Below are 25,260 nucleotides of genomic sequence, written 5' to 3' on the forward strand. Positions count from 1 at the left end.
TTGGTATGTTAGTATATTATAACATAAATTAGGACTGACCTCGGGACTGACTGACGTATTCAATTGTTTTTAGTCACTTCCTGTTTCACCGAAAATGACTACAACTTTTGATTTTTAAATGGCGCCCAAAGAATATACCTAGCTAGAAAAAGACTCTGCCATACTGAAAAATGGTCCCACAGAAGTGGCGCCATCTATTGAATAGGGCTTGTTTTAAATGGATCGAAGCGCGGGCTTTTTAAATGAGCATATTTATTGAATTTTACTCTAAAATAATTAAATTTGATTATTAAATCTTATTTTTTACACAAATTCAACAATACTAATAACAAGTATCGTTGTGATGTGTAAAAAATAAGATTTAACAGTATAATTTATACAATTATTAAATAAAATTAAAGCTAAACATCTGTAAATATTATTTATTATTTAAAGTTTTTATTTATAAATCAAATATTTAAACATCTTTTATTATAATAAAACATGACCAACGTAATACGTCCAAAGTTTTGTAAATGGAGTAAGTATAAATAGGTACTTAAATGATGGCAAAAATAAAAGACTTACATTATATTTTTAGGGCCACAAACAAAAGGAATTGTCTAATTAAAACACATATTTACATTGACAAATTATAGTTTGAAAAACGTTTTGATAATCATTTGATAATATTATGATTGGCGCTATGACAACGACAATATTTTTTGAGAATTTGACAATAGTATTACAATACTATTGTCAATTGACCGTTGGAAACTATGGAAACTACAAAAAAATTCTGATTTTGCGCCATCTGGCAATAACTCGTAGCAACTTCTTAACCTAAAAATTAATTGCACTACCACCTAGCGCCTGAGGCTGGAACTATTTTATTTGAAATTTCCGTGGAAAAGGTGGAACCGCTTTTGCTATTTCACTTTCCCGCCCCTGATGGCGCCCTCGGTATTTTTTACTTTATTTGATAGAAAATGACACTCTGAATAGAATGACATATCATATGTCAACTTTTGACATTTTCACTTAAAAAAAAATCGTATTTTAAATGTTAATCTAGAGTGCCATGGCTGTGTTAAAAACGCTAATTTTTAATCTTGGAAAAATAGTTTTGATCGTCTACTGTTTTCCGTGTCTTGTCCTGGCCAGTTAAAGGATGCCCAAATCGTATTTTTAATCATATCTCAATTTTTTCAAATTGAATGAGGGTGGTTTATTAGCATATCTGGAAAAAGCATTTTTTACGAATAATTTGGTATTTCGAGTCGTTATGAACCGTATGTTCAAATAAAACATAAGCGAAAATATTGTCATTCTATTCAGAGTGTCATTTTCTACCGAATAAAGTAAAAATATACCGAGGGTGCCATTTAAAAATCAAAACTTGTAGTAATTTCCGGTGAAACAGAAAGTGACCAAAAACAATTGAATAAATCAATTAATCCTAATTTATGTCATATACTAACATACCAAATCTCGTTTTTTTATTTGAAAAAATAAAATAGTTATTGGGGGTGAGCCACTTTTGAAAAGCACCCGGTATAAACTTGATTAGGTGTATAAATCTAACCCGTATTATCGTAACAATATAACGCGTATTATCCCGAACTTAGAGTTTGCAGTTTTATTACTTCATATTCCTTTAGGTAGTTAGACCTATTGTTTGTCTTAATTCCACTCACAAACTAACTACGTTAGTAACAATGTCGTGCTGTAGTGTATCCTGTATATTGTATCGAACTAACCAAACAACACAAAAACATTGTTTAACTGCATGAGCATGTAAAGACGCTTTAAATTCCTTAATTATGTTTATTTGATGAATTCTATTGTTAAATACTTTCTAATATTTTATGTTATTAATCGTAGATCGTCAGAGTAATAAAGTTACTAATGAGATACTCTTCTGTATTATCTATATTTATCTATAATCTTGGAAAATTGAATACTCTTGAACCTTGTTTCTAAATATTCTGAATTTTTTATTCTTAATCGGTGTTTTCCCGAACGTATTGGGATTTAGCCAAGAAAATTAAAAAAAAATTAGTTTATCTATAATTTGTCTAAGTTACCTTAACTAATACTCACTGGGTTTATATTAGGTATTTGTGTTAGTTTACATCTGTAATGTGTTAATATAATTACTGTAAATTGAGATTCAGTTTTTCCTATATACAGGGTTGGTCAAATTGGACGCTTTTAAAGGGAAACGCCCTTTTCTATAGGAGATAGAGGAAAACTAATATCGGTGGTGGAGTTCAATTTTTATCAAAAACATGATAGTAAAAACTGCACATCAATATCTGTTACAGTTTCGGAGTTGCGGGATGTTTTTAAAAAAAATTTAACAAATCGTTGTAAGTTTTTTCCCATAAAATTTTTTGTATTTTTATGAAAACATTTCCAAAGCACCTTTTTACGTAGAATTAAACTAATAATTTAAAGGTTATCAACAGAAAAATTGATTTTTTATATGGGGCACCCTGTATATTTTTAATTCATCGAAAAGAACTTAAAATTACATTTTTTAAAATATAACATACTTGATATTTTGCTCGATTCCGCTTCGAGATATAGAATTTTTAAAAATGTCCCACTTTGAATAAGTAGGCTTTGAACTGCGCCGGCCGTTATACAGAAAACAAATGCTTACCGGTAGCTGTCAGCAGCAATTAAAACGAAAATAATATTTACAATGATAGTTGCAGAATTTTATAACAATTTAAACTATCTTATAACAATTTAAACAACAACAACACATTTAAACTATGTTATCTAATAACAATAATAATAAGTAGCAAACCATGACAAGAGATTTTGCTACAGGATGTGTTTGAAATGTCGACCTCTGTGTCTGTGTCGACCTTATGCACAGACGGGACCATTTCTGAACATTTCTCGCGGCATTCATTAACTCAGTGGGGGTGAAAGATACCCTCGCATAACCACTAAGCACTTCTAATTCTTGTCTAGAGTATACGCGATTTAAAAATAAGATTCTTTAGTCTTCCTCAAAGTTAAAAATCCATAAGCCGTAAGTCCGGCAGCCCCGACAGCTAAACGCTTGGACCTAGGTTAGCTATTCAATTATTCCCAAAATTGGTTGCAAAAAATTGCTGATAATTTCAGCGTTGTGAGACGGTGCCTTGTCCTGCTGAAAAAATATGTTTTCGAGTTTCATTAGGGGCAAATCCATCAATAAGGGATCCAAAGCCTACTAGTTAAGTTGTGCACTTTTAAAAATTCTGTATTTCCAAGGGGATTATTAACAAAATATCAAACAATTAACAAAATATCAATTGTCCTATATTTTTGGAAATGTTCTTTTTGGTGAATTAAAAATATACAGGGTGTCCCAAATAAAAAATGATTTTTTCTGTTGATAACTCTTAAATTATTAATTTTAAAAAATATATATTTAAACCATTAAATTCTACGTAAAAAGGTATTTTGGAAATGTTTTCCCCACACTCCGAAACAGTGAACACCCCGCAACTCCGAAACAGGAACAGATATCGATGTGCGGTTTTTACCATCAAGTTTTTGATGAAAATTGAGCTCCAGACACCGATATTAGATTTCCTACAATGACTCTATCTAATGATTGATTATATGAATATATGATTTCACCTAGCATAGAGTATTTTAAGTTAGCGTCGCCCTTTTGCAACCATAATTAATCTGAACAAGACTTACTTTGTTTACACGGATTTCGAACCGCGGTCCGAACCGAAGCAAGTATCTAAATCGATTCTTAATCACGAGATATCCGACATCTGGATGATGTTTTCCAGACCTTCACCATTCTTCCGCCCAAATACACACATTGTTTATCGCTTAACATAGATGATCAATAGGGAACCAGTGTTTCAACATATCTGGGTTAGTTTGCCTCCGTGAAAACTCCGTGATAAGAAAGAACCATGGCACAGGAAATTGAAACCGTCTTTTATTATAAAGAAGAAAAATCTAACAAAGAATATCTTTATATATTTTTCTTTCTTGGTTTTAGGCCAATAAATAGTTTTCCTTTTATTTCATCAACTACATTTATTTTAGTTAATACTGTCTAACGTTTCGACTATTTTTTGGTCTTCATCAGAGTCAAGAACGTAGATCATAGGAAGAAAACTTCATAAAAAAGAACCACGTTTTAACAACCATAAAACAACCATAAAAAGAACCATAAAGTGTTCTCTCAAAGTCGAAACGTTAGACAGTATTAACTAAAATAAATGTAGTTGATGAAATAAAAGGAAAATTATTTATTGGCCTACAACCAAGAAAGGAAAATATATAAAAATATAATATTAGAGGTCAAAGCACATATAAAAACAAAAAAAAAACAAAGAATATCTTTATGACTTTATTACTCTGAGATTAGAGACGTATCGAGCATGCTCAGCATCCAAATTATGTCATATCGTTTCCAGCCCAACTTGACATATAAGCAGTGTTATTGTGTTTCGTAAGTTCCCCCGATTTCAGGTCCCATACCCGACCCTCTGCTGAACTGGGTGACGGAAATCAGCAACGTGTCCGGCGATCAGCGATGGATGTTGCTCACCAACCTCAAAGCGGCCGCGTCGTATCAGTTCAGAGTCAGCGCTGTCAACAGCGTGGGGGAAGGCAGTCCCTCCGAACCCAGCAATCAGGTTATGCTTCCTCAAGAGGGTAAGTAGTCCGGAATGGTGGTTTTTGCTATTTTAATTAATTAATCATTGCCTGTTTGGAAATATCGATGGCTAGCTTGAAATAAAGTTATGCATTTTCAGTGTTTTTACATCATTTTAAAATTTATTAATAATTCACAACTGTCCTTCAAAAATTTTAACCGAAAAAAACCTCCCAATTTTTTTTTCTGGTTTACACAACGACGGCATTTCGGATAGTTATATCACTATCAGTTATATCAACCAAATCTAAAACTCTATGTCCTAAGCTTACGCTTGGTTCTTTTCAGTTCATTTTAAAAATTCCGACCCCAGCGCTCGAAACGGCAGAAATTAGAAGTGTCGGGTATAAAATATTTGACGCAGTCTCGTTACCGTTTATGTCGATAGCATTAAAATAATATTGAAATCGTGGTTTTGTCATAATATTTAAGTATTTGATTTTTTACTAGTTCAGTTATTGAAACTATAAAACACTCAGGTACTAGATTTGTGTGATGTAACGCTAAAAATTAAGTGAAAAAAAAACCGAATTAGGCGTCGTGTTGTAACAATTTCAAACGTTCATAAAAATGCCGAAAGAAATATTAACGCGTAAAGGAGGGCGTTGTTTGGCGCAATAACTCAACTTTCCCGGATATTCAACTCTCCCGAAACAACATTTTATAGCTTCAAAGCTTCTCACGCGGATTTGATCAAAAGCAAAAAATGGCTTCAAGCATTTGAACGAAATAAGTGAGTAAACAAAGAGCTTATTACATAACCAAAAAAAATAAATAGGCATATACTATGAGAGGATAAAATATAATTTGCAGTATTAATGGTATAATTTTTTTAATCAAATAGTGCTTAAATGTTTTATAAACATCTTCTAAAATTATAATTATGTACCTTTAAAAAATTTCATTATAGCCGAAATTATTCCCAGTTATGATCCCACTAACAAAACCGGTCCGTAAAACTATGCTCGCTACAGTAGTTGAACTAAAATGTGTTTTTAGTTGGAATAATAAATTATAACACAAGTTAGACATTCTGAAGATATAAAATATTTACTTTTTTATTTTCATTTTTAGATTTTTCCCAAATTATACTTCCTTAACACTTTTAGAATAATTATATAATAAATTTTTCGTATACTCGCTATTTAAACGCCTGTATTTGTACATACCATTTGTTTACGATGTTCTCCGATGGTGGCAGCACCGGCAGAGAATGCACCAAGCCTATAATGAGTTTAGAAATATTTATATTTAATAGATTTGAATTTTGAAGGGCAGTTTTTAAATACATATCAAAAAACTAAAACATATTTGTTTTCCCAAAGGAAAACAGTAACTTGTTTTTATTTGTTTTTTATCATGCAGGCAGCTCATATAAATTTCTGTTTAAAGGTGGGATCATTTTTTCTCTCTTTTTGCATGATTCGTTGTCATGTCCTCCTACTTCATTCTCTATTTGCAATATACGTATAGGGTAAACACATTTATTATTATTAATATTTTTGTAACATTTGGTGAGTGAAATACTTCGCAACTCATGTGCTTACTACCATTTTTGTCAATAAAATTACCTTTTTAAATGCTTCATAAATTTTTAAACCGCAGCATGAACATAAAGCCTAGTGGACATGGTCAAAGTGTACTTTGAGCAAATATACTTGGAAGCTGCGCGCATCTCACTTGGACGCCACTTGGATCGTATCAACCTATTTTAGATCAGTTGATACGATCCAAACAGTATCTAAGTAAGACGCGCGCAGTCTCCAAGTACGCTTTGACCGTGTCAACCACAGGCTTAAAGGTTAAAAACTTTAAAGTATTATATATAAGACAAAAGTGTATTTTTTTTATTTTTCTCAAACTGATGCATGAGTAAATAAGTGGTTCTCTATGTTTGCACAACTGTTTCTACTTGTTTAATTAAGTGACATATATTTTTTTGGCTTACTTGTATTACCTCTACAGCATGATAAAAGTCCTTATTCAGTTATCTACGTCACGACTGTGAAGCTTACTACTGTAATATTCTGTGTAAATGTTTATTATTCCTACTTTTGAAATTTCAAGTAATATAACAAGCAATTTTTCCTTATAGCGCCTTCCGGACCACCTGTTGGATTCGTCGGATCTGCAAGAAGTTCTTCTGAAATCATCACCCAATGGCAACCACCTCTGGAAGAACATAGAAACGGGCAAATTCTAGGCTACATTATTCGATATAGACTTTATGGATACAATGATAGCCCTTGGACTATTAGAAATATTACAAATGAGGTAAGTAATTTTTTTCTAATTACCTTTTATCTTTCTCATGATAATACAAAAAAACATCCTATATTCTTCTTTATGCAGGCTCAAAGAAATTACCTCATAACCGATCTAATCACATGGAAGGATTACATTGTACAAATCGCAGCGTATAACAATAAAGGAGTTGGTGTTTTTACCGACGGTGCCAAGATAAAAACCAAAGAAGGAGTTCCCGAAGCGCCACCTATAATTCAAAGTGCGGATGCAATAAATTCTACGGCAGTCCAAATACGGTGGATACCTCCAGATCCACAGAAAATCAATGGCATCAATCAAGGTAATATTAGCTTATTTTATTTTTTTGTTACCGATTCTGAACCGTCCGCGTCCTAGAACTGTGATATGCATGCGCAGAAGGAAATATGAAGAAATTATTTCATTTGCGCATGCGCATAGGACGGTTCAGAATCACTAATAACAAGAACCCTAACAAAGCTATTGTTTTTCTGTATTTCATAAATTCACTGATAATATGTTACCTAGACACGTCCTTCTCAGCATTTTAAAGCATATATAAATCTTTGATTTATCCATTAAAAAATAGACTCTATTTAGTGTAATTGGACGATATAATCAACGGTTCATACTAGTGAATAGTCTATGTTTAATATTATACCAAAAATGTTCCCACAGTAACATCTCTGGCAAGAGAATATCTATCAATATACAACCTCCAAAAAATGACAGGAAAAAACAATTTACCTTTGAATTATAAATGACATTAAACTGTCATTTTAATTGAAAATATATTAATAATATTATGTTATTTTCTTCTCGGGGGACTTGTAGCATATAAAGGAATTAGAGATCGTCGTTACAGAGAAAGAATATTATTAACCAACTTTCCTGTTTTATTTTTGTGGAATACCAAAAAGATGAGTAATATAATTTTTGACATATTTCAAAAATTATTAGGTCACGAATTATATGAAACCTCGCTTTAAAATAGTAGGTAATTACCTAAACACAGTCTGTTGCATGGAAACCTGAAGCCAACTAATTTATATCAAATTTCGACGTCTATTATAATTAATTATTGGACTAATGTAGCCCTAATTACTAGGCCAATTTACATACAATCTTTACTCTGAAGATTATTCGAAAAGTTATATATTTTAATATCATTCCTAATTAACATTATTTTAAACATGATTTTTTAGTAGCAGGTATATGTTAACCATTCTATTTTGAAGCAATTTTCAGTTTTGTCGTTTGGGCTAAGAGTTGTTGAGTTTTTAAACAATTGGACGATTATTTCAACTCTATAACGACTTGGTCATTCTAAAACCGTGCTCCTTATTTTAAAATGTAAGACATATATAAAAAGTTGACTATATTATAACCATTTGGTTGAAGGAGACAGAGACCTTTCTACGAAATACTGGCACAGATTATACAGATTATAATCTTTGTTTTTTCTTTATTGTTTTTCGTGGTTCCAATTTTCGGAATCGGGCACTAGTTAGGTGACTAGTTTGCGCACATAGCACGCCCACTTATGGCCTCTAAAATTGTGCACAGCGCCTGGCCGGCACAGTTATTAGAGAGATATCGGAAAACCGAATAGCGTCATCCAGTATTTACGCGTACCTTATCATGGTTACGATATGCGCGAGTCAACGCAACACCCGCTAATTCCTGTCCTCCATTCGCGAACTTCGAGTTCCGGGATTTACGCCCTGAGGCTACTCGAGAACGGTTATGAAAGGAGCGGTGCGCGATAGCCTGGTGCCTCCATATGGCGCGGAACAGTTCTGGAACTTTATGACTCAATTGAATGGAGTGAGAGTATCACGTTCTTGAACAGTTCAGAGCTGCCCAACTGCGTGAAAGGAGGACAGCAAATAACGTTACCGCCTGACGTAATTTGCGGATCAATTACACCAAGCTCTTTCTAAATAACCTCTGATAACGTTTAAAAATTGCTTAAATGGGCATGTGCGGGTATTTGACAACCGGAGCCGGCCGGCGAGATCTTTTATTTTAGGTTATGTTTGAATTGTTTTGAATTACTTCTTTAGTTTTATTAGGTAATTTGATATTTAAGTAGCTGGGATTAGTTTTAATTAAATAAATATGGTCCAAAATATGGATTCCACCTCTTCCAATACTAAAGAACCTATAAAGAGTCTTAGGTTTACAGCAGATGACGACTTAGCCCTTCTAAGAGAATTTGTTGCTTGTTGTCCTAAACCCATTGGCAGACGTTGAACAATAAAGCACTATAAATAAGCACTTTAGCCCTTTAGTTTTAAAATACCTAGTAAACAAAACAATTTCAAAGTTTTAAATTCAAAGTTAGGTTAAGTTTAAATAGCGGACGCGACGCGATTAGAATTCTTTCCGATCCGATAACTATAAATGAAGAGAGTTAATACCACCTCACGTAAAGGAAATAACACCTGGCCTTATTAATGTCCATGCACGCTATTCGGTTTAGCGATATCTCTCTATTACGCTATTTATTGTTATTTTACGCGAGTTTATTTTTGCGCACAGGAAATTTGACTCGTTTGCACATCGTCATAAAAAACAATTTTCGTACCACGAATTAGGGACAAGATTTTTATCTGTATACTTATAGGATACCTAATCTGTGATACTGGTTTCTACGTGTGATAGGCGTGGTTAATGATGGTCCAGATTACCAATAAGCTGCCTGAGAAACAAAACTTGTAATATAGCTTGAGGTATTACAACTGTAGTGCTGTAGTAGAATAACTACATAATTATTGACAAATTAATCAATGAATTTCAGCTTCAATACTAACAAAACGTCACTTTAGGCAGCTTGAAACTCTTGATGGAAAATCCGGCAATACTAGATATAAAGAATGTGTTAACACTCTTTGTCTTTTTTTCACATGTTTGATTTTTCTACTAGGATATCTCCATCATTATCTTACATTCTTTTGTGGACACCATCATTAGCATTAATGCATTCTTTTGTGGAGAGGACGTGTCAAGTATAACATTAAATGTAAATGTCTCTTCTAAATATAAATTCCTTTATTAGGTTATAAAATACAAGCTTGGAGGTGGCTTCCTAACAGAGGACACGTCGAAGCCAGCATGATGACAGTGCATCCGAATCTCCTTGATCCGTACGCGGAGCAGAGTGCTCTCATGACGCATCTTGATAAATTCACGGAATACAATATAACTGTATTGTGTTTTACTGATCCTGGCGATGGAGAAATTAGCGATTTTGTTCATGTCAAAACCAAAGAAGATGGTAAGCAAATGATGCTCTATACTTTTAAAATTGACTTTTTTCATATGTTCAAGGAGATTTTTTTGAAGAGTTCACTAACAAAAAATTTAAGAAAAAAACTATATTTAAAATAGCGAACAGCTATCACAAATGCTATCTTTCTCTATAGGCTCTTCTATATTATAAAAATAATATATATTTTATCTTATTTTCTTTATAATACAATCTATGTAACATAATATAACCATTTATTAAAATCTTTTTTTCTGTACACATTTTTTAAATTATATTTTAGTTCCCGATGAAATATCGAACTTACAATTCGATGACATCAGCGATAGAGCTGTCAAAGTACTCTGGCAACCACCCAAGAAAATTAACGGGATATTAACAGGATACCAAATCCAATACCAAATCAAAGACATGCCCGAAACGACGAAAGTGCGAAACCTTTCGGCCAGCACTCTAAGTTTAAAAGTCACAGAACTCCAAGCTACTACTCATTATAAATTCGAAGTGACAGCGTGGACAGCCGTGGGTGCCGGACCACCGAAGATCGCTATAATTCAGTCAGGTGTCGAACCAGTACTACCTCATCCTCCATCAAAACTGGCTCTCTCCAACATAGAAGCTTTCTCTGTTGTACTACAGTTCACTCCTGGCTTTGATGGTAATTCTTCTATCACCAAATGGACTGTGCAAGCCCAAACTGCGAGGAACGCTACTTGGTTTACGGTTTACGAAATAAGCGATCCCGACGCTACTACTATAACGGTGACAGGATTGGTTCCTTTTACGCTTTACAAGCTGAGACTTATCGCTAATAATGTGGTTGGAGCTAGTATTCCTTCAGAAGCGACCAAGGAGTTTCAGACTATTCAAGCGCCACCTGCACATCCACCTAAGAATGTGACAGTTAGGGCCATGAGCGCAACGGAATTGAGAGTACGATGGATTGTGAGTACTTATTGTAAACTTATATTTTTTCTAAACTTTACATAATAAGTGATGGACTTAAGCCAGAAAAACTTTGAACTTCATTGCCATAGATAAAGGAAACAAGTTTAGATTGGAAAGTATCCATAAGGACAACGTAAATACTATTTGGCGTTATCCTTACAACGGTCACTCTCCAAAGCTTTTGATAATTTCGGAGCGGTTCGGCTGTTTCCGGAATTATGCCGCCAAATATTATATATTCAAATTTATTTTTTCTTTTAATTTTTTAAATAAAATACAGTGTGTTGCATATAAGAAACTTTATTTTATAGGTATGAAATACCTATGAAACATTAGAAACCGACGCGACGTTTCGCCACGATCCACGATGATTTTTACAGTTCACACAGATCTTTTAAGTTTTTAATGCCACTTTTTCACAACTATCACGGGTTTGAGTAAATAAAATTTGAATTAAACTCACTAGATAACAATAATTACTTTGAAAATGGACGCTTTAAACACTTTTCGGTATTTTTTCAATGAGGACATTTTAAAAGATTTCATAATTTTTGAAGATTCTGACATTGACCAGAGAAAATTATTTCTGTTCTTGTTTACGGTTGTTCTTAGCAACCGCTATAGCAGCGCCAGATCCCGTACAACGTATGCACCCCAAAACAATTATAAGTTTAGCGGCAAGCCGAGCATTCCAATCTGATGTTGTTTCCCTTATCTATGTCATTGCATGTCTATCATGAACTCTGTTTTAAGTTTCCAAAAAAAAGTTTATCTCTTATTGTATTTTTTAAACCAAAGTTTATCAAATATTATGCCACCATCATGTTATAATTTACAGGTCCTTTTAAAAACCAAGCTATAGAAAAAATAATGACCTTTAGTTAAATAAAATTTAATTTAAATAATCTATAAAAAAGATCATAACAATAAGTAATAAGTTGTTAGAATTTGAGGTCACTATCACTGCATTTCAATGACATTTGTTTTTTTCTAGCCTTTACAACAAATTGAATGGTTCGGAAATCCTAGAGGTTATAATATCACTTACACTGAAGTGAGGACTGGATATAGCTACAGCGCAACTATAGAAGACCATACTGCAAATTCCCACGTTGTAGTGGGTTTAGAGGAATTTGCTCTATACGAAATCAGAATGCAAGCCTGTAACGACGTAGGTTGTTCCGCACCAGGTCCAAAAGCTCTTGAAAGGACTAGAGAATCAGGTAACAAAAATCACTTTAAAATTTTATATTTTTTCTAAAATAATTAAATATTTTAGTACCCTCCTTTGGTCCTATGAATGTTGTTGCTAACGCGACTTCATCCACTACTATTGTAGTGAAGTGGGGAGATGTACCGAAGGAACATCAGAACGGTCTTATAGAAGGTTTTAAAGTATATTATGCTGCTGATACTAAAAGTTCGGTAGACTATAAAACCATCCCTAATAATTCGACATTTACCACTACATTGACTGAACTGAAGAAATATGTTATATATCACATCCAGGTTAATATTTATTTTAAACGTTTTGAAATACAATACTTTACACTAAAAACAATTTCTAGGTGTTGGCATATACAAGGTTAGGTCATGGTGAACCCAGCGAACCAGCTGTAAGTGTCAGGACATTTGACGACGTTCCTGGAGCTCCTTCTAACGTTTCTTTCCCTGACGTATCGTTTACCTCAGCCAGAATTATATGGGACATACCTGAAGAACCCAACGGCGAAATCCTAGCATATAAAGTGACCTATCACATACACAACGTCAATACAAATAATAAGTACTCCAAGGAATTTGCTCCATCTGAAAGAACTTTCAGGTTTACTCAGTTAGAACAAGAAAGGTATTACATGTTCTCTGTGAGCGCCCAAACTAGGTTAGGTTGGGGGAAAACCGCTCATGCTTTAGTTTACACGACGAATAACAGAGAATCGCCACAACCTCCTTCAGTTCCACAGATTAGTAGATCGCAGATACAAAGTAGAGCGATTACGTTTAGCTGGACACCTGGCAGAGATGGATTTGCACCGTTAAGGTTTGTTTTAGATACATTAATGGTAATCCCTCTTGTAAACATTTCTTGTCTTTCAAATAGGTATTATACTGTCCAAAAGATGGAAGAAAATGGACCTTGGCAGTCCTTACTTGAAAGAGTGGACCCTCAATTAACTTCTTATACTGTTTCAAACTTAAAACCTTTCACAACATACAGGTTTAGAATACAAGCCACTAATGATATTGGTCCCAGTAGATTTAGTCCAGAATCTGTAGAAGTCAGAACATATCCTGCTGGTGAGTTGAAATTTGACTCTTGAGGTGATTAAATTATCTAATATTATTCTTGATTTTATTTTAGCTCCAAGTAGAGCAGTGGCTGGACTAAAAGCTGTACCTATAACAACAACAAGTGTAGAAGTATTTTGGGTACCAATTGAAGAACCGTTTTGGAGTGGGGATGTTAAAACTGGAGGTTACAGAGTTGTATTTCAACCTGTCTCAGATTTTCCTACAGCTTTGCAAGCTACACCCAAAGAAGAGGTCATGGGAATAAATGTAAGCTGTTAAATTTTTCTTCTGGTACTTTGTTTATAATATTTTTTTATTTACTTATAGGCAAGTAAAATGGTATTGAGCGAGCTTCTGCAGGACAGAAACTACGAAATCATCGTGGTACCTTTTAATCAGCAAGGAGAAGGACCAGCTAGTCCTCCAGTTACGGTTTATGTAGGAGAAGCAGTACCTACTGGGGAACCAAGAGCACTACAAGGAGAACCAGTATCTTCAACCGAGGTCAGGTTAAGATGGAAACCTCCTCAGCAACATATGCAAAACGGCGAATTATTAGGTTACAAGGTTAGTAATTTCTAACTCTTGTGTTTATCTCTATGTTTAATATTATTTGTTTACAGATATTTTACTTGGTCATAAACTCACCGCAAAAATTAGAAGTTGGTAAAAGATGGGAGGAAGAAATTGAAGTGGTTGCAGCATCCACTACTTCCCATAGCTTGGTGTTCCTAGATAAATACACTGAATATAAAATACAAATTTTGGCATTTAATGCAGCAGGTGACGGACCCAGGTCTCATCCAATTACAGTTAAGACACTTCAAGGTCTTCCAAGCGCACCTGTCAATTTAAAATTCACCGAAATAACAATGAACAGCCTGATGGTCATGTGGGATCCACCAAAGAAACCTAATGGAGATATCATTGGTTATATAGTGACTTATGAAACTACTGAGGAGAATGAACGTAATATATTGATTCTCATAGTAATCAAAGGATCTAACTTATGTTCTTGTATGTTTTAGGATTTAGTAAACAAGTTAAACAAAAGGTATCAACGAATTTCTTGCAAGTGCAAAGTTTGGAAGAAGAGATTACGTATACTTTCACTGTAAGGGCTCAAACAATAGATTATGGGCCTCCAATATCGAATAATGTTACTACCGGACCACAAGAAGGTTCCCCGGGTTCGCCAAAGGAATTAGTAATAGCAAAGACGCTATCCAGCGTTGATTTACGATGGTTAAATGGACCTACTGGAAAAGGACCTATACTTGGATATTATTTCGAATCCAAAAGAAAAGGTATATCGTAATTAGAAATATTATGCACAAACACTATTTTTTTAATTATTTTTATACAGGGTGTCCCAGAAATAAGTGCAAGTATTTTAACTGGTGGTATATTTCGGCCTGAGAAACACACCTAGGAGGTATTTTTTGCGAAAAAAGAAATTTGAAAATTTGGAATTTTTTGAACAAAAATTTGGAATTTTTTTTAGTTTAAAGTTAAAAAACATAACTTCTTGATAATACGGCAACATAGGTAGTAGCTTAAATTTACATGAAAGAAAATCCAGAAAAGATCCAGTGGTTCTCAAAACTTTAGCAAAAAATAATTTATTTTTTGGGAAATTTTCAAAGTAAAATAACTCGGTTATTTTGGACTTATTTTGAAAAATGGTAAAGAGAAAAAATGTTTCTTTTAACCAGATCTACCACCCCTTAAAATACCTGCACTTATTTCTGGGACGCCCTGTATAATGTCAAATCTAGATAGAAACCTTTGAATAAGAAGACTAAGAAAGGAGCATATCAAAAATCTTAGGTACACCGCGATAGGCCTCAGATATGGCCGACTTAAATTCCGGTTTATCAGTGTCGTTCTAATTTTATTTAAAAAATGTAAAACTATGATGTAGGGTAGACGTGGGGTAGACTCAATAATTTGTTGTTTTATTTTACGTTGTGAATAAATGTTGGTAGTTATTAAAATTGTTATAAAAATATATAATTCTAATAAAAATAGATAAGTTATAATAAGTATTTATTAACACAAACATCCGATACGCTACTGAAGCAGGTAAGTCAACTTAACGTATCTAAATTCTTTGACATCTAATCTTTGACAAGTAATAAATAAAAGCTAAAATGCAAAGAAAAATATATAATTTAGTTAATTTAAAGAGTGAATTTCGTGATGGGTTTACTATACGTATATATATTATATAGTCACTTACTAGCGAAAAGTTGTTCCATTATTTCACTCAATTTTTGCCGAGATCTACCGCACGCTACACAACCAACTATTTTAGAGTCTTTTTCGATAAATCGCGATAGTGTCACTGTTAATTTAAGTTCTGCCACAATTTCCATCTAGATTTACTACCTTTATACAACTATCAGTATTAGCATAAATAATAAATAACATAAAATAAGCTCCGTAAAGACTGACAAATCCACAAAATTTCAAATCAAATTCAAATGTGTTAAATGAATCTTCAAACAGAACTGTCAAGGATCCCCACCCTAGAGTTCTTCTTCCGCCTACCATGCTTGAATACATGCATTAGTCTTCTTATTCAAAGATAGAAACAAGTCTAGATCGAAAATCTTTTTGTTCCTAGGTATCGGTAATTTTATATTTAGAATAATAAGCATTGCCTTAAAAATGTGTAGGAAATTTGGTGAAAAATAATACCAATTTTTGTTTCTCTATCAAATTTTTGAGTTTTATCCAGATGCCTTCATAAAGCAGTCATAAATTTATGTTAGTATCTCGAATAGAACTAATTTAGGAAAATTCAAGAACCCTTGTTCCTTCTAGAGGAACTCAAGAAAGTTCAGGAAATTTTAATTTATATGTCTCATTAGCTTACTATAGCTGGCTCTTACTTATTATTTGTAATATACTGAATGTAATCGATCGTCATTTTCTACCCAACTTGACGCCATTTTTTCGACCAAACGGTGTCATTTTACATGTGAAATGAAGTTTAATATAAAAGCCCAAATGAAAAATTAAACAATATAACCTAATTATATTCACTTTATGGTGATATTAATTTTTAATTGTTTTGTAGATGATAGTAGGTGGCAGACTGTCACGAAATCAGACAATGGTCCATTACAAGAATTCACCATTTCATACCAAAGCCTATTACCCTCAACTGTGTATATCTTCAGAGTTATTCCTTACAACAAATTTGGCATTAGTTGTCCAGCTGTATCACAAGAATCAATTATAACTCCTTCAAAGTTATATATGGAATATGGATACAGACAAGACAGACCTTTTTATAGAACGACGTGGTTTATGGTTGCTCTAGCGGCCATTTCCATTATTATTATCATAACTATTGTCGCAATATTATGCGTTAAGAGCAAGAGTTATAAGTACAAACGTAAGATTATTTTGTGCAGTTATAAAAAATTATTTGTTTAATTTATTCGGTTTTTTTTATAGAAGAAGCTCAAAAGACTTTAGAAGAATCTATGGCTATGTCAATGGGAGATCACCAAGAACTAGCGTTAGATTATTATAGATCGAAAAGTACTAATGGTACCATTACAGCAATGGGAACATTGGGTAAAAGAAATTGCCAAAGAAAACAAACTCACAATCAGCCACCTAATATATTAGGTATGTCATTTTAATTAGCATAGAGAAACTACATAGTAGCTTCACTTCTCGTCAGATTCTTTGTTCTTTTTCTGTCGCATTCTGTGACTTTGTTAACTCGACGCGTGCACTAGTACCAAGGGATATTGCCGAAATGCGGAAGTTTCCAAACGTCGCTGGCGGCAAAATTAAAACACTAAATCACCACAATAATACACCAAAACGCTGTTACTTGTACACTGGACGCGCGTTTCGCTAACCATGTAGCATCATCAGCAGATGATTAAAACTAAACTACAATCTACAATTTGAGCGTTTATATACTCGCTCAGTGGGCACCGAGTGGGCGTCGCAAGATCTAACCAACCGAGTCAGAGCCCACCGAGCGTAACAGTTAGATTTCCGCCACTAGAGTAATAGGAACAAAGAACTTGAAAGAATTGGACCGTTGTCTCTGTTCATACTATCTTTACATTTATTAATTCTGATGCTTTCATATGCATCTAATTGCCTGTCATTTGAGACTTGTTTAATTAATTTTAAATTATTAAGATCTATACAATGTTCTTTATCATGTTCAGCAACGCAAGATTTATCCGGTCTACCATATCGTATCTAGTGGTCTAGTGTCTAGTGTTTTATTTTGCTATGTAACACTAAAGGTTCCAACCCCCATCTGTAATCTGGTTGTACAAATATAGCTTAAACTCGAGGTCACATGAACTGTGAAAAACGCTGAACTCGGCAATTCTATTTAGGTATATTTGTCTTTTAAGATGATTAAAAGTCCAATTTAAGCTTCGAAAAGGGCTGATTCTGTTTCAATCGTCATATACCTAATTTTTGAACTAAGTTAAAAAACAGGTAAATTGGTTTTTAAAAAACATGATTTGTTCTCTAAATATCTCCGGTTAGAGAGAAGATAGAAAGTTGCGGTTTGCGCTGATATTTTGGAAATTTTGTGCTCTATTTAACTGTGCAAAAAGAAACATAGTCTGCTATTTAATTTTTTTATACAAAAGCGCAATATCTGTTCTGATGTCAAACAGCGCCTTCTAGCTACCATAAAAAAATCTATGTAAACAAAAATTATACTGGAGATTATTGGGGAAGAAAATCTCTTTTAAACTAGCCCTAGTTTGTTTAAATCAGCTAAGTCAAACCAGAGTTATCCTTATTTTAATAAACGCAAGTTTAATCTTCCCCCACCAGTTTTATGAGATAGAGCAAAATACGCTATACCAAAAAAATTAAAAATTATTAAAAAATTTAAAATACCTCTTCACCTGCATATTTTTGAGAAAAATCCTGTTTTCTAATTGGCCATCATAGATGCGCCCCCTAGCGGACATTTTTGAACTTGAAAGTAATTTCCAGCGATTTCTCTTGGTCGATTTACTTGCTACATTTTTTTCCTCAAAGTTATACGATAAGTAGTTGATACAGCCAGCGTCCATTCTTAGTTGGCCATCCGGTACTTATTTTCGCCAATTAGACTGTTCAATAATGCTGTAATGCTCGAACCAATAGTGGATTTCAACTGCAGCGCTATACATGCTGCCAACAATCTGTGAGAGTGACGCTACTATTTTTCTTATACTCTGTTTTTGCTAGAACATAATGCAATTACCAATTACTAATTCAATATTTTTAGGTAAATCTCCTCCTAGACCATCACCCGCATCGGTTCCTTACAATTCAGACGAAGAAAGTTTGAAAGGTTACGACGAAAATCCAGATGATAGCAGTGTAACTGAAAAACCATCTGAAATGAGTTCATCCGAGCAGGTAAGGTATCGCTTAAATTACTATTTGATACTCGTTTCCCAAAATTCACTACTAATAATTAATATCATTTATTGCAAACGGCTTGTGTAGTGTCCAGATGTGAAGGTAACGAAACTAATTGCCGATCTGCTCCAAATTGTAATTTTCTATTGTTCTTACTTCTGTAATATTCACTTCATTTCATAAGCACGCTTTATTGATAGCAATTTTGACATTAGATGTTAAAATATAAAAAACGAAAAATAGTTTCTTAATACTTAAAAAATGGGATTTTTAGAACTTTTAATATTAAAACAAAACTTTACTTATATATATTTACATAATACACTAATTTGCCATTAGTATTTTAAGCTTTTTTAGTGTATTGACAAAGAAGTCAGATAAGCATTGAAATAGACAAGTCAAAATGTAACTAATAAAAATTTCACAAAATGACACAAAATAATTATAATTTTAGAAACAACAATCCATATGTTAATTGTTATAAAAATATGTTTACAAAATATAAAATAATATAATTAATCCTTAATAGTATGACTACTGACCATAGAATAAAATCAATATCTGTACTCCAGAAGCAAACTATGTTGTCACAAAACATAGTTTTGAGAAAAACGAATTTAAAGTTCTTTTTTGAAGTTATTTCCTACTTACTCGATTATTTTTAAACCTATTATTGTAATATTTGGTATATGAACAACTTATTTTGAGCTTAATTGAACATAAAAAGCTAATTAACTTGACAAATATGCCAATTTTGGACTTAGACTGAATATAGTTTGCTTCTAGGGTACAGATATAGAAATGTGAGGAAAACTACCGTGAGTTTTACTATAGTATCAAATTTATATTGCTATATGAATTTTAGAGTGTTATCCCTGTTACACATAGGTACCATTCATTTTTTAAAAGAAAAGGTCCTTTTTTATCTAAATCTATCGAAGATGCTATCTGACTTGTGTTTTTTCTTGGATTGGGAAATTTATAGAATTATTATTCATAAAATATATTAGAAAAAACGAATTTTATTTTCTAGTGTTTCATGGCCTGTCTTAATAAATTTAGTTATGTTTGCATGACAATTTAAATTAAGTTTTTGAAAACGAGCTTAATAATTATTAATAATATATCCATTAGTTTAATGCTGCAAATACAAACAGTAGTCTATAAAGAAAAGTTCGCTTGCTTATTTATTATTCTTATTATAATTTAAATATGCTTTTGTCTAAAGATCAATTATTAAAATTACCAATGCAATTTATGTCGTGCAAAGGATGTAACAAAACTTTTATAAATGTATAATTTAAAGGTGTTAATTTATAACAATCATCTTAAGAGTAAGGGACAAAACAGACGATATTATAAAATTGAACTCCAAAATAGCATTCACATTTTTGAGTTGAAAGTCACTTTAAGTACATATTACATATGGAATTTAAGGCTAAAAAAGTGGCGATAGATTTACCAGGGAGTAGCAAGTAGGCTCACACTTGAATAATTTTCTAAAAAGAGAGTGCGCCACTGACTTTTCTTTCTCATACTACAAAATTTTGTGGGCTGCTTAATGCCGATTAGAAGTTGTATCTTGATATGTTGTCGATTTCGATCTTTTTGATGAGATAAATGCAATTTTATTAATCTGCCTTAATCCAAGTTATAGCAACCTTTAAAATTTTTTGATGTTATTAACTGGTCAAAGTTTTACATAAGTACCCATTGATTCATAAAAAAATATGATCTTGTTACTTTAAAATTATATTTTAAGATCTTTCTCTTTAAGAAAATTATCTTTTAAGTAATAACAATAGTCTCTCATATACCGTGCTGGCAACTCTTACTTTTGGGTCGGTATTTGCATATGTGGATGTAAATCGCAGGGATCTTATTAAGTCGGAGTGAGAGAAATGCGACGGTGTGCTGTTGCGGCGTTGTCACATCTTCGGTACACCTTTCCCTATCAAGTAAATTAAAATCACAATCGCAAACCGCTTATTTTTAAGACCTTTTTTCGAAAAAATAACTAGATAAAATTATTATATTTGTTTCTGAGAATCTGAAATGGAATTATAAGGATATCGTTAGGGAAATTCGTAGGATAGGTGTATTGTAAGGATTCAACTTTTTAACATAAACACGCTATAACTCAAGAACTACTTTAGATATTGAAACTTTTTTTAATCTGAAGTTCGGATCTTTTACAAGATGTTTAAATTCGATAGGCTTGATTTTTCCATTCAAAATTTTTAAAAAACCCATCCATTTATTTTTAGTACATAGCAATTTTCAGCAATCGTGTAACTTTTTTATTTATAAAGATTTTCACATACTGTTAGCAAAGAAAATGTAGCAGAAATATTAAGCAAGTTTTAATAGACCAATAGACTTCGAGATATCGATTTTTAAATTCAGAGTTCTAATAGCGCGACCACTGTCGAACACACACAACAATTCCACAAACCAAATTTACAATTCCACTTATTTTTACCAAAAGTGCAAGTGTTTCTAACTTGCACTTAAAAATTATGTTATAAAGTTATAGGGAAAATTGCAACGACTCGTTAATAAATAAACAAATAAAGTATCACGAGACGTAATTAAATCGTGAAGCTGAACGCATGATGTACACTCTTCTCTAGAATTTTAAGTACTGATTGGGTCGACCGGTCGACCGCGACGAATCTGCTATATCCCCTTCCACGTCTCTTAGCAATGTGCCCAGTTTCTCGGTTTATTTCATACGTTTGGCAATGTTTTTACTGTTCTCTCTTTGTTAAGTACATTATAAACGCATTGTACTCTTGTTACATACGGAAATATCGACCCAAAACTAACCTTTGCCAGCTCTTAGTATGTATAGGCGTTTAGAAGCCTTGAAATATATACCACTTTTTTAGATCTTTTACTTAATATTTAAAAAACTTTTGTTACACCTAACTTTATAGTTATACTTCGAAACAAATAACTTTAATATATTAATTTGCCATCCACGATTCTAGGGCTCTGAAAGCGAAAACGAGAGCGTCCGCTCCGACCCGCACTCCTTCGTCAACCACTACGCCAACGTGAACGACACCTTGAGGCAGTCGTGGAAACGACAGAAACCTGTCAAAAACTACTCAAGTTACACCGACTCCGAGCCCGAAGGCAGCGCCGTTGTGAGTTTAAACGGCGGACAAATCATACTGAACAATATGGCCAGGTCGAGGGCACCCTTGCCCGGGTTCTCTTCCTTCGTGTAAATAAACTTATATAGACGGAACTATTAGGAAAAATAAATTGTGTACATATTTGTTTCTGAGTGAGTGCGCAGATGATGAGAAAGTTGATTTTATATAGGGTATAGTTTAAGGAGGCTTTTATCGAATCTCATATGTTATTTATAAGTGTGGTAACGAAAAATGACTGTTAAATAATCGTTGGCATTGATGATATCCGTTTATTTTTGCTGTCTGTCATTTTAAATGATCGATTATTATGTTAAAGTTTATGATAAGTTATATCATTCGAAATTTCGAAAAAATCTTCTAAGGATGAATGAGTTACAAAAATATTTTTAGTCAGGTGTGACCTCGAAAAGAATGACAAATTTGATTGTTATAATATCATTCAATATAAATACATTTTTGTAATAAAACAAAGACACTAAAAAATGGGTATTCTCGTCAAACATTCTAGATTCTAACATGATTTTTTCTATTAAATAAGTCGAAAACATATTGAATGTTGTCTTTACAGGCCGTCGTAGAACCGCGTAGGATCTGCGGAAAAAATATTTATAAGTAAAGAGACTATGAGAAATTACTGGAAATTATTTTCAAGTTTGTAAAACGGCCGCTAGAGGGCGCGGCAACTGCTATATAAAATGAGAAAAAGGAGTTTTTACAAAATTTTGTCTAGATAACAGGTACTATAAATGATAGCTTCCTAATCTACACTAAATTTTGAATCTTTTTTGTTAAAGCCATTTTCCAGTATCTGCCGAAATAAAGTGGTGGGAAAAAAATTAATAACTCCGGACTGGATGTTCTAGAAAGAGATCTAACCTTCCCCCACCACTTTATTTTAGCAGATAGTGGAAAATGGTTCTAACAAAAAAGATATTAAATTTACTGAAGATTATGAAGCTATTATTTATAGTACATCTTATCTAGGCAAAATTTCTTAAATGTACCATTTTGTTATTTTTCATAGCAGTTACGCCCTCTAGCGGCCGTTCTACAAACTTGAAAATAATTTCCAGCAATTTCTCATAGTCTCTTTAGTTATAAATATTTTTTTCCTCAAGCCCTACGACTAATACTTTCCGAGATACAGCCGAGAGCTATTCTTAGTGGGACACCCTGTACAAATTGATATTTGTTTTTGTTGTTACAAAATCTTCTGAAACGGTTAAAAACTCGTTACAAAATAAAAAAAAAACAAAAATAGAGAAGTTGTACAAAAAAACTATTCATCTGCGAATGGCAAACAAACAGCAGTATAGTCTGTCCAACGAGAAGATCCTTGACAGTGATAGATGTGTCTGTCATTTTAATTTCAAAGTAGTTTATTTTATTTTACAAAGAAATAAGTTGGTACAACTGGAACGCATAGCAGGAAATTATTATATTTAAAATTTGACTGACAAGTGATTACTTCAAAATATTGTGAAAAAAACTGTATAAAACTGAAAAAATGTAATCCAGTTATTTAATTTAATAAAAAACGGTATGTGTTAATACAAAACAAACAAGAACAAGATACCACATACCAAAAAAATATAAAAAAGAACTATTACTCACTTTCAAGCTTTATGAAGCTTCCCGCATTTATGATTATATTTATCAATATAACTTATGTACAATTACAAATTTGTAATATTCCGCAGGAATAAATAAAACAAACTATTTTATTATTAATAACACTTACCAAATTTTATGGGTACCTTAAAGGTTGATTAATTAACTTTAATCTTAATTTTTTAAACCAGTACCTTTGACATTATTTTTCTTGTGCAGTACTAAAATCCATTATTTACGTATCGTGTGATGTCGATATTTTACAGCTACTCCAGTTTTTAGTATGTGTTTAGTATGCTCCTTCTACCATATTCGAGATGCACTTATCTACGACGAGATGGTATACGAACTTTAATGATGGTAACTTTATTGGTGTATAAGACTTTTTGCCTGGGCAGCGAGTATTAACCATAAACTGTGCTCTGGGTCTGGGTCTACAGTTAATTTTCACTCGATTTTTCCTTCACTTGACTTCAAAAGACACAAAACACACGTCATAACACGAATCAAAATGCATCATCTTCAAAAACGCAGGGTATTTGACAAAACTGACAAAAGTTGACACAAAATTATAACCTCTAATTTGGCAAGACTTTGACAAGCGTCAAAACTAAAGGCGAGTTCATACGCATCGGCGTCCGTTTGTCGTTCATCGTTCCGTCAAACCAATAAAATTGAAATACGATCTGTCATTTTTGAAATAAACCAATAAAACTGGTTAAAAACAACAAGAGACGATGCATGACTTAAAAATTATTAGAAACTTTTTTTAGTAAAATAAATAGATTGGTATGGGACGTCATCTGCTTTTTTTCTGTCATCGTCTGTCGAAATCTTACCTGAGAAAAAAAACAGAGTATATATCCTTGTGTAAGGACATATTTCTGTTTGTTTGTCTACCGCAAATGGAGACACAGCACATAGAATGTGCAAGGTATTTACACCATTTAGTTCGAATTGGATAAAATGTATTTAACACGTGGTTTTTGGCATCATATTGTAACTCTATGTACTTTGCAATGCCACATTTGGTTGAAAATCTTAAAAAATGGATATAATGCATTTAGCAAGTCTGCTCCTCAGTTGAATAAATTATTTTAAGCAAAAATTAATTAATGAGAATACTCACTTCAAACAAGTGGTAGAGAAAAATAGATGTATTATCATTTGTCATTTATAATTGAAGTAACTTTCGAGGCCACATATCACTGCAATTTATTCTATTTATTTTTTAAATTCTTCAAACATCAATATAGTGATTCCACTTCTTTGACATACAAGCCTGGAGTTGAGTATTCAAAATCCAGAAAAAAATAAAAATAAGATATTTTCTTAAATGTCTGCAATCCTGCAAGGGATGATGTAAACTTAACTGACTCTATTTTCCCCAAACTACTATAACCTTCCTATTCAACTCCAAGGGCTGTTTAAAATCACTTGTAACGAGGTTGTAAATTTTTATACTTATTTATTTCTTCATAGTTATTAGCTCATAGGTTAAGAGCTGTGACTTGATCACCCTTTACATTTCTTAAATAGACCTATCTGTGAATGCATAGCTACTTAAGAATTATTTATGTTGTAAATATCTTATTGCAATTAGTGTAATATTCGACGAATTTTTT

General features: G+C 32.8%; 1 protein-coding gene across 3 annotated transcripts in view; it reads left to right on the plus strand.

Moving 5' to 3' along the window:
* The window catches only part of LOC115880166 (protein sidekick), a 709,828-nt gene extending 686,918 nt beyond the window's left edge, over positions 1-22,910 (plus strand). For 2 of the 3 annotated variants that reach the window (XM_030897303.1, XM_030897304.1), the window contains 17 exons: positions 4,483-4,668; positions 6,765-6,943; positions 7,022-7,256; positions 9,996-10,214; positions 10,489-11,150; positions 12,148-12,376; positions 12,433-12,662; positions 12,722-13,194; positions 13,255-13,451; positions 13,516-13,712; positions 13,773-14,012; positions 14,069-14,414; positions 14,474-14,752; positions 16,531-16,851; positions 16,914-17,090; positions 18,724-18,857; positions 21,854-22,910. In XM_030897303.1, coding sequence (XP_030753163.1) covers positions 4,483-4,668; positions 6,765-6,943; positions 7,022-7,256; positions 9,996-10,214; positions 10,489-11,150; positions 12,148-12,376; positions 12,433-12,662; positions 12,722-13,194; positions 13,255-13,451; positions 13,516-13,712; positions 13,773-14,012; positions 14,069-14,414; positions 14,474-14,752; positions 16,531-16,851; positions 16,914-17,090; positions 18,724-18,857; positions 21,854-22,096 — 4,547 coding nt within the window. In that variant the 3' untranslated portion in view covers positions 22,097-22,910. Of the gene's footprint in view, positions 1-4,467; positions 4,669-6,764; positions 6,944-7,021; positions 7,257-9,995; positions 10,215-10,488; positions 11,151-12,147; positions 12,377-12,432; positions 12,663-12,721; positions 13,195-13,254; positions 13,452-13,515; positions 13,713-13,772; positions 14,013-14,068; positions 14,415-14,473; positions 14,753-16,530; positions 16,852-16,913; positions 17,091-18,723; positions 18,858-21,853 lie in introns of all 3 variants that reach the window. The other variant, XM_030897302.1, reaches the window with a different exon arrangement.
* The last annotated feature ends 2,350 nt before the right edge of the window (positions 22,911-25,260 follow it).

Source organism: Sitophilus oryzae, unplaced genomic scaffold (assembly GCF_002938485.1).
Source record: "Sitophilus oryzae breed Bouriz unplaced genomic scaffold, Soryzae_2.0 scaffold_1620_pilon_pilon, whole genome shotgun sequence".
Lineage (NCBI taxonomy): Eukaryota > Metazoa > Arthropoda > Insecta > Coleoptera > Curculionidae > Sitophilus > Sitophilus oryzae.